This window comes from Spermophilus citellus (genome assembly GCF_964194105.1).
Source record: "Spermophilus citellus genome assembly, chromosome: 4".
NCBI lineage: Eukaryota > Metazoa > Chordata > Mammalia > Rodentia > Sciuridae > Spermophilus > Spermophilus citellus.
In genome coordinates, this window is record NC_138185.1 from 100,699,935 (window position 1) to 100,710,004 (window position 10,070).

General features: G+C 46.5%; 1 protein-coding gene and 1 long non-coding RNA gene across 2 annotated transcripts in view; one reads left to right on the forward strand and one right to left on the reverse strand.

Annotated features, from left to right (window-relative positions):
• The window catches only part of RASGRF1 (Ras protein specific guanine nucleotide releasing factor 1), a gene marked incomplete at both ends in the record, with an annotated part of 105,331 nt that extends 96,764 nt beyond the window's left edge, over nt 1–8,567 (forward strand). The window contains 3 exons of the mRNA XM_081292754.1: nt 4,211–4,328; nt 5,699–5,767; nt 8,475–8,567. Of these exons, the coding sequence (XP_081148880.1) occupies nt 4,211–4,328; nt 5,699–5,767; nt 8,475–8,567 (280 nt within the window). The remainder of the gene's footprint in view (nt 1–4,210; nt 4,329–5,698; nt 5,768–8,474) is intronic.
• Nucleotides 5,549–9,131, reverse strand: LOC308648058. Its single transcript, XR_014021774.1, has 3 exons — nt 9,014–9,131; nt 8,628–8,703; nt 5,549–5,630 (listed from the first exon to the last, which is right to left on the reverse strand). It is a non-coding gene; the product is annotated as an uncharacterized lncRNA (long non-coding RNA).
• Nucleotides 9,132–10,070: the final 939 nt, after the last annotated feature.

Genomic DNA, 10,070 nt, shown 5'->3' on the forward strand with positions numbered 1-10,070 from the left:
GGGTGAACCCTGTCTCAGCAGGCTGGGGACAATGGGCAGAAGAAACAAGTTAGTAGTCTGCAGGCATAGTCGGTGACCCACCCAGACAAGACCCTGGGATGGGTCTCACTGGGTGGGTTCTCAGCCCCATTCCTATGTCCTGTCATTAAAATCTCCACTCTTGCGCCAGCACCAGGCTGGGGAATGGACTTACTGCCTTTACCAGCCAAGGCTTTACTCCCAAATCTTGCACCCCAGCCTCCCAGCCAAGTTCCTAAATATCCCCTGGTCCACCTACAACCCTCACCATGGGTACCCCTTCAGCTCCCTGCCTAGCCACCCCAAGAATGACATTAGCACCCCTTCTTATTCCTTGAACCTACACCCTTGCAAAGCCCACAAAACTGTCCCCACATGTCAATTTCTCAGTGATCAGAACAGCTCCGTGCACTAAATTTTAGCAGTAAAATTTGGTCATTTCTGGTTTTGACTTCTCCATTTGCATATCTGTACCATTTGTCTTAAATTAGAACAAGAAGTCCTTGATTTAAAGAAATACAGAGGACAGCCTTTTACTGTACGTTCTTCCCCTAAATTAAGAAAGGAAACTACCCTGGAGGAACGTGACAGCCAGCTGACCATCAGGCCATCCCCCTACACTCTTTAAATGGGGTACAATCTGTTTATCTTTGTGAATACCATGAATCCAAAGGCTGATGTTCTGGAGCTCCAGAGTTTTGAGGCTTCGGCAAAGTCAAATACCTATTTCTATCTTGGTACCTAGGGGGCAAAAAGCAAGATGGGGCTTCCACCCCACCACACTGAAATATTTCTTGCAAAGTCCAAGGTCCTAATTGCCCTATAACTTATGCTAGATCTATGGACCCTGAACCTTAGGGATTTAGCCCACAGAGCCCAGCCCCAAGTGCCCCTCAAGCCCTCCCTGAATGCCCCTCACCACGCCTTGAGATGGGAGAAGAAACGGAGGTGCCCAACCACACCAGTAGAGACGGATGACCTGACCCAGAGAAGGGAGAAGGTGCAGGGGTCAGGGAAGGACAGGGATGCCATATCATGGGCCTACTTCCTGAGGCTTGGCAATGAGCAGGCGGGACAGACTCACCTCACTTTCGGTGCCTGGCACAGCTTGACCTCTACTATGTTATTTCACCTGACATCATCAAGAACTTCTTGATAGAAAGAAACATCAATCAAGCCTGGGGACTCAGAACGACCACAGGCAAGGCTCAGATGGCAGGTGTCACTAGGCATTAGGGTGCCACCATAAGGCACTGCCCAGGAAGCCAGCTACAGCTCTTAGGATGGGGGTGGGGTGCTTCCTGCTCTGCCCCCTAAAACATTTGCTATAGGCACGCAAGAGCTCTGCCAACAGAGGAAGCACCCCACAGTCAGCTTTGCTGGGTAAACGCTGGCCAGGGGCAAGGCTGGATCCCACCTGAGATAACCAAGATGCCCCCATGAAGGTTTAGAACAGGCCAGTCTTTGGATATCTTGCCACTATGGAGCCTCCAAAATGCTTCCCTTGTCATTCAGAGGCTCGGAGTGGTTCAGTCCCCAGGCAGGGTGCCTTTGGAGCCCTCCGCCAGCCTTCTATCTCACTCTGCCAACCCCAGACATTTACCTGCAGGGCTCTGGGAGAGTGTGTGGGGCCGGGCATGGGGAGATATTGTTTTCTAGCCCCCTCATCCAACGCCCCTCCCTATGAGACAGTAAATAGGGACAGAGTTTGATAGGGCTGCTGGCACCCTTGCAAATGATTAAACTGCAAATCAGTTTCCTTCTCACCTTTGGATCGTGAACCCCCATAAACACCTCAGGGGAATCTACCCCTGATCTCTTTCTCTGGTCTCAGTATTCAGAGAACCTAAAAGGCTTTTTGAAACCCTCTGACCCTTTGGATTGTTCACAGTCAGTTGGCAATCCCCTAGCTGTCCCCTTCTCCCTTCTTCCTTCAAGCACCCCTGGGTACCTGGCTGCCATCTCATGAGGAGGTGACCAGTGGAGGGAGAGAGCATCCTGTGGAACCTGCACACAGCCAAATGCCCCAGACTTCCAACCCCAAGGCATGTCCTAGGTCTTTGGGTTATTTCTCCATCAGCTCCATGAGCCCAAGCCTCAGACTTGAGCATGATAGAGAAAAATAAGGACTGAGCACCTGACAGTCACCCACTAGAAAGGCCAGATGAACGCAGGGAGGTCCTCCAAGGTCCAGGATGAGCCTTACATTTATCTTATCATAGCTCACTGTTAAAAATATAGAGAGAAATAAATGGTATAGATATAGATATATAAATATATTATGAGCTGGGATGTGGCTCAGTGTTAAAGCAGTTATCTAGCAAGCATGAGGCCCTGTGTTCCAGCCCTAGCACCACCCACCCAAAAAAAAAGTGTGTGCATGTGTATGTGTGTAATTTGAAATTACAATCCTGGGTACAAATGCATATTTGTACCAAATATAAGAACAAATATTCAACAACATATCTACCTTTATTCCATGCAGTCAACAGGTATTATCTGTTCCATGTTTTTTCAATCTAGTCTATACCCTCCTAAGTTGATTTTGACTCCCATGACAGGACCAAGACTCAGAAAGCCCTCTCTCCACTGCTCTCTTACACCAGGTTTCTGCCTCTGTCACGGCTTTGCCATGCCCATGTGCCAACTGTCCTCGCATTTACTTAGTAATCTCCTTGAACTCACTTATTCCCAAAAATAAACTTAAGATAATTATATGTGGTAACAATCAATGGGAAAATCAGCATATTTACTGTGAACACAAAGTTACCAGGTAAAAAATTTAAATTCTGTCTGGATTTTGATGCTTGCCAATACTCTGATACTGATACTTGTTACAATTTGTTTAAAAAGGAGGAAAAGCAGGGAGAGAAGAATGATGAGTGTTGAAAGTGTCAAAGACATGCTACCCAAATGAGGCTGTTTGGGAGCACCAAGGGAAAATTTGAAAATCTTAAGTTTCTTACCATGTGAATCAATGTTATTTAATATATGCATCACTTAAAATCAACTCCCAGAGCCAAGTGTAGTAGTGCACACCGGCAACTTGGGAGGCTGAGGCAGGAAGATCACAAGCTCCAGGCCAGCCTCCCCAACTTAGCTAGGCCCTAAGCAAGTTAGCAAGACCCTGGCTCAAAATTTAAAATTTACAAAAAAAGACTAGGAATGTAATTCAGTAGTAAAGCACCCCTGGGTTTAATCCCTAGTGCCAAAAATAATAATAATCGACTCCCAGGCCACCTAAAATTGTCTTAGCTGGAATCAGTGCCAGTGTACATGGGGAACCTGAGGACCAGAGAGGAGAAGGCCAAGCCCACGTCACACAGCATGCAGGTGAGGGACAGGGCTGTTTCTGTTCTAGCTCTGCCGTCCTACCTGCCTCATTCCCTCCAGCATGGCAGGATTATAAATGGCCATGAGGAAACCAGGAAGCTGGGCTGGAAATGAAGGTCACCTGCATCACTCACAGCAATTCCACCGACCTCTGTGTGCTGAGCTGAGAGCACCATGTGAGGAGTCCCCTGAAGGGCTAAAGGGAGTCCTACCAGAGCATAGTGGCTGCTGGACTCCATCACAGGCCCCATCAGTCCAAGGTGTGGCCAGCCCATCACACCTAGTCCCCATCTCCTGAAAATGCAGATCTCTAAGAGTCCCCAGTCATGGAAACATCACCTAAACCCTACCCAGAAGCCACTTCCAGGAAAGTGAACTCAGAAGGCCAAGGTCTCTTGCTATGGTAACCCAAGCCCAGTGGAGGCAGAGGATGAATGTCAGGGAACAAAGAGGGAGAGGGTGCTGGACAGGGTGGCTGGCAGTAGAGCCCTCGGGGTAGGATCTGGATGGAGAGTAGTGAAAAGACAGCAAAGGTGGACCAGGAGGGAGCTGGGGCAGCAGAGTCCAAGGACTCTGACTGGGACGTAGGGCAGAGAGGTAGAGGGGGCCTTCTGACTCATTGAGACAGTTGGGACAGACCAGCCTGTGCAAGAGGCCCAAGCAGCACCCCATCACCCCCTTCCCAGAGGAGGGACCCCAGGCCCACTGGACAGTATTATTATGTACTATTATTACTGTTAAAGAGAAATTCTTTGCCTCTAGCCAAGCAAAATATGCATGGGGGCAGGGAGTGTTCTGTTCTTAGCAGAAGTTTCTTTTTTTAAGTGAAAAACTTTTGTTAATGTCATTTGCTTCCAAGTTGTGACCCACCCTGTGTCCCTTATCTGGGGATGTACCTCACCGACCTGGCCTTCATCGAGGAGGGGACGCCCAATTACACGGAGGACGGCCTGGTCAACTTCTCCAAGATGAGAATGGTGTGTTTCCCAATGTGGCTGTGGGGGAGGATGGTTGGGGGAGGGGAACCAAAACCCAGACTCAACCTGGGGCCACCCAGGCTCCACCCCCAGCTCAGCCTGCTCCACATGCTTCCCCACCAGAAGCCAGAGTGGGCTGCTCCAATAAGAAGCATCACTGTTATTGGTGCATGGTAGCATTTGGTAGGTGCTAAGCAACAAGCTGAGGGGCAGGTGCTCTTATTATCTCCACTATACAGACTAAGGCTTGGTGAGGTCAGGTGATCAGCTCAAGGTTGCATCACAAGGGCAGAGCCGGGTCTGCAGCCCAGGTCGGTCTGACTCCAAATCCTGCACCTTCATTCACACCACATCCATTATTTTTCATAGAAACACTTGCTTTATGTGGCTAAAGTAAAGTCACTTATGCAGCACCTCCTAAATTTTCTCAAAAAAAAAAAAAAAAAAAAAAAAACAAATCAAGGACGTGGGAGGGGGTCCAAGAAAACTTCTCCTAGCTGGAGTGGGCCTCCCGGTTTTCCCATCCTCACTTCAACAGAGGGCCTCTGCTGTAAAATAGGACCCCGAGTTTAATCAAAAGTGTTTCTCTATCAAAACTAAGTTAGAAGCCCTATCCTGGTGAGGGGCACTTTCACATCATGTCTTACACATGTTAGACACCTAGATCCCTCCGACTTTTGCTGTTGTTGAAAGGTTTTGTATAGCAATGTTGAAAGTTTTTGCCACTGATTGAGGGAGGTTTTTATTTTTCCTCCTTTCAATCATTAGCGTAATCAGTGCATAGAAACTTGACAAGTATCACTCTTAGAAACAGGTTAAAAAAAAAAACTACAAGCCAGTTGTAGTGGCGCATGCCTATAATCCCAGCGGCTCAGAAGGCTAAGACAGGAGGATCATGAGTCCAAAGCCCATCTTAGTCACTTAGAGATCGGCCACTTAGCAAGGCCCTGAGCAACTCAGCAAAACTTTGTCTCTAAATAAAATATTTTAAAAAGGGCTAGGGATGTGACTCAGTGGTTAAGTTCAATTCCTGGTACCAAAATAGTAGAAAACTACAAGTGGACTGAGGTGCAGCTCCATGGTAGAGCTTGCCTGACAGGTATGAAGCCCTGGGTTCCATCACAGCACCACAAAAAGAGAGAGAGAGAGACATGGAGAGAGGAAGAGAGAAAAATGGGAAGGAAGGAAAGGAGGGAGGGACAGAGGGAAAACCATAGGGTACCTCAGTGGGACCCTCCTGGAGGCAACGGGAATGGAGTTAAGAGAGTCTGACTTCAGACTTAGCATTGATGCTCTTCAGTCCTGCAAAGGGTGGAGGGAAGGACAACTAAGAAAGCAGATTGTCTTCTAAAACTCCTTCCTTCCCACAGATATCCCACATCATCCGAGAGATTCGCCAATTTCAACAAACTGCCTACAAAATAGAGCACCAAGCAAAGGTAAGAGGCCAGCTTTACCGACTCCCGGCTCCTTCACAGTGGCACAGCCATCCGCCCTTTTCCCTGCACGCGGGCAGGCTTTCCCTTGCTAAATCCTCGTGGGCCCAGCTCAAATGCCATCCCTGTAAAGAAGGTGTCCCTGCTCCCTGTCCCCCTGGTCAGAGCTGCCCCTTGTTCAAATCAGACCCATCTTATCTTATGATTCTTTTCTGATCTAACTTCCCAAAGGATAGTTCACAGATTGTCTGATCTCCCTTGGGCAAGAAATAAACATCTCTTTTTGAAAAATGCTAAATGGGAAGGATGGTGCACATCTATACTTGGAAGATTATAGATAAGTGAATTAGAAGGCTAAAACAGCAGGATCACAAATTTGAGGCCAGCCTGGGCAACTTAGTGAGGCCCTATCTTGAAAATAAAAATAAAAAGGACTGGGGATGTAGCTTGGTGGTAAAGTACCCCTGGGTTCAATCCCCAGCGCCAAATATATATATATATATTGTCACATCATTTCTTCTGTAATAAAAAATAATACTAAAACAAACTATCCATGTGATTCAGCAGCATTTGGGGGACTATGTTTGTGTTCATCCAGCGTTGCCATGTAGACCACACAGGGGCTGCTCCCTCTAGAAAGCATTGTGGTCACATGGTACCCTGAAAGTCTCAGAATTTGCCAGCAAAATTTCAGGGTTCAGGCTGGGCATGGTGGCTCACACCTGTAATCCCAGTGGCTCGGGAGGCTGACACAGGAGAATCGAGAGTTCAAAGCCAGCCTCAGCAATGGTGAGGCACTGAGCAACTCAGTGAGACCCTGTCTCTAAATAAAATACAAAATAGGGCTGGGGATGTGGCTCAGTGGTTGAGGGCCCCTGAGTTCAATCCCCGGTAACCCCCCCAGAAAAAAATTCAGGATTTTCTTCTGTCTCCAGACACTTCTTTAAGCATTTCCTGAAGCTCTACTGTACAATACAAGTAAATATTATGGCTCTTCAAACTTCTTTCATTAATAGCCTTGCCACGGTGGAATCTGCAGTCAGTGTCCCACTAAAGAAAAACATCTGAGGGAAATTTATCTTGACTATGCTTATTATGGAAAGAAACTAACTCATCAGTCTGCTCAACCCCAGAGGGTTTGGGAACATAGAGAATTGTATATTAAAGAAAGGACTGTTCCCACGGAGCACAAGCTAAGACTAAAAGACTAGCTAGCCTCTTTCACATGGTGGTAAATCACCATATCTTTATTCACGGGTATGGGTTAAACCAGACTGTGACATCTTAAGTCATCTTCCTAGAGGTGGTGGGAGTAAGCTCCTAAGCAAACTTAAGAGTCATCTCATCTGTGACTATTAATCAGCATCCTAGATGGTTGGTTTCAACCCTCACAGTGGCAGAGTCAGTTAGCCAAGACAAGTCACAAGGCTCGACTTTCCCAACTATCAGAAGATTCTCAAATGTGTAATAAGAAGTACTTTCCGCCCCCCCACTTTCTGCTCTGGGTTTCTGGGTGGGGGTGGAGGGATGAACATTTGCTCCAAACAGCTGACAAATGAATCTTGGAAAGACACTTGTTGGAGCTGGGAGCTGCCCACAAGATTTAAGTTCTGTTCTCTTGCTTTACAAGAGAGAAGGGAAGAAAAGAGGGAGAAGGGAAGAGAAGAACCTAATTCACAGGGGTGAATCTTCCTGACTTTACACTCCAACATTTTGCCCCAGAATGAGTCACATTAAGGCCAAAACAATGGAAGCTCTTTCCTCAGGCAGCTCGGTCTCCATTTGCCTCTCTTGAATGAATATCTCACAATACTACATCATCCTAATATTTGCATACATTCTGTCCAAACATTCTATTAGGAAACTTTTCAACAGAAACACTGAGAAAACTGTGAATGCCCATCCACCTGGCACTAAGAATCAACAATTGCATCTCAAAACTTGTGTCCTGATAATTCAATACTATCCTTATAAGAGAAAACAACATATATACATATATTTACACATGTAACTTAAAGAGTTGTCACTTAGTGCTGGTGAATTGTGCACTTAATAATGGTTTAAATAGTGCATTTATCTTATACATACTATACCACAACAAAAGGGATATAGTATGTATAAGGAAAATCAAGGCATTAATACATTAATATGTATTTTCAATGACTTTTAACAACCTGATTGATACCTGAGGAATAGGAGTCTCACTGACTTTTTTTTTTTTTTTTTTTTTGGTACTGGGGATTGAACCCAAAGGCACTTCCCATTGAGCTACATCCCCAGCCCGTATTTTTTATTTTGAGTCAGAGTCTCACTGAGTTGTTTAGAGCCTCTCTTAGTTGCTGAGGCTGGCCTCAAACTTGTGATCCTCCTGCCTCCAGAGTGGGCTACCACGCCCAGCTCACCAGCATTCTTTAAGTTCTAACAATGTTCCAAAGGATTTTTTTGTGCTCTTGTTGGTTTTTTTGGTTTATAGTACTGGGTAATTGAACACCGTGCTTGCACCCAGGGCTTCAATCACAGAAAAGGACAATGTTAAACATGAGACTAAGACAGATTATATTAAGACAAACATTACCAAACACATTTCTTGCCTTATATGTGCCTAACCCCTGCAAGAGTCTTTGGGCCCCATGAGACACCTGGTGTCCAGTCATAGTCCCATAGATTCCCATAGAGGCCTATAATCCTGCCCTCCCTCTTCTGCCCTCAGGTAACCCAATACTTACTGGACCAATCGTTTGTTATGGACGAAGAAAGCCTCTACGAGTCTTCTCTCCGAATAGAACCAAAACTCCCCACCTGAAGCCGACCCACCGGGACCTAGCCGCTCCCCTGGACACGTGCAATATGATAGTGTACATACTCGTTTGGTTTCTCTGGATTTTCCTCTTCCGTATGTGCTTCTCCAAGAATACAAATCCGTTCTCGTTCTTAGATTCCTGTAGAACCGGAATATGAATTTCTGCACTGTTTAAGACTCGGCCGCCCCCCACCCCCCTCTGCAGTGCCTGTTACCTCCAAACAGCTGTCCCTCCTTCCAGACCCTCGCTCTTCTCAGGGGGAGACAGAACCCGGGAACACGAGTCTTACACTCCGTTCCTGCTTTGTCCTTCCCGGCCCGCGCCCCTGGGTGGGGTTGGCGCCCCAGGCACCTCCCAGCATGTTCCATGTAGTCGTTATAACTGGGTGGGGGGTGGGGGGAGGAGGGGGGGAGCCATACCCTCAAGTCCAGTCATTGACTACTCTTACCGCTGACGGCGATGCCAATTTCCAAAGCTGCTTTTTCAGCCCAAATTGCAGGTCTCAAAAGTCCTCCCAGTAACGTGGCTGGAAGGGAGTCCTCTCTGCTGAGAACCACGCCTCTCGCACCAACGCTGCCACGTCAGGCACCACATCGTTCCTCGCTCTAGGATTAACACTAGATAGCATGAAAACAGTCTCAGTCAATGTGGACAAGGCCCTAGAACTTCCCTAGGAAAACGGAAGTCACAACACCCGGTCGCGGCGACCTTTGCCGACGGCTGCCCAGCACTCACTGGAAGTCAGGAACACAAAAATGTCACTTTTCCTCTTTGAGCCGCCTTGACGGTCACTACAAGCTTACCTTGAGATGCTCTAAGTCTGTATACCTTGTGATAATTAGTACCACACTGTAGAATTAGGAAATCAATAACCAAGTGTTTTTATTGCATATACTGTAGTCCTGTCTAAATGCCTTCTAGCAGGAATATAGTAACGTAGTGCTTATTCTGTGAATATTACCATGTATTTTTTACATTGTACAGTATAGAGAACACAGGTTCACTCAGAAGTGGCAGGCATGCTCCACTACAACAGACAGACAACTTTTGCTGTAAGCAATACCTAGTGGTATGAGAATTCTATTTCAAGTCCTAAAATATTTCAACTTACAGCTTGTTTGGAAAAAGAAATTTCCATTTTTTGTAAAAATATATGTTTCCTGATTACCTCTTGCTAATAAATCTATTCTATCTCAGGGTGAACATGAGTTTTGATGGCTTTTATTCAATTACTCGAGAAATATTTGATGAGCACTTGTTCTTTACCTTGCCCTGGGCTGGGACCAGAGATCCAGAGTGATAGGACATTGTCCCTGCTTTGGGGGAGACCAATAGTCTGATGAGCAAGACTGTTTTGGTTACCAATTCCGTCAGAAGCCAACCACTCCAAAATTTAATGGCTTAAAACCTTTTGGGATGGAGATCTCTGTGCCCTTTACCCATGCTGGGTACAGACCCTGGGGCAATGAAGGCACCAGGAAGAAACTGCATGTTTCTTCATCTGA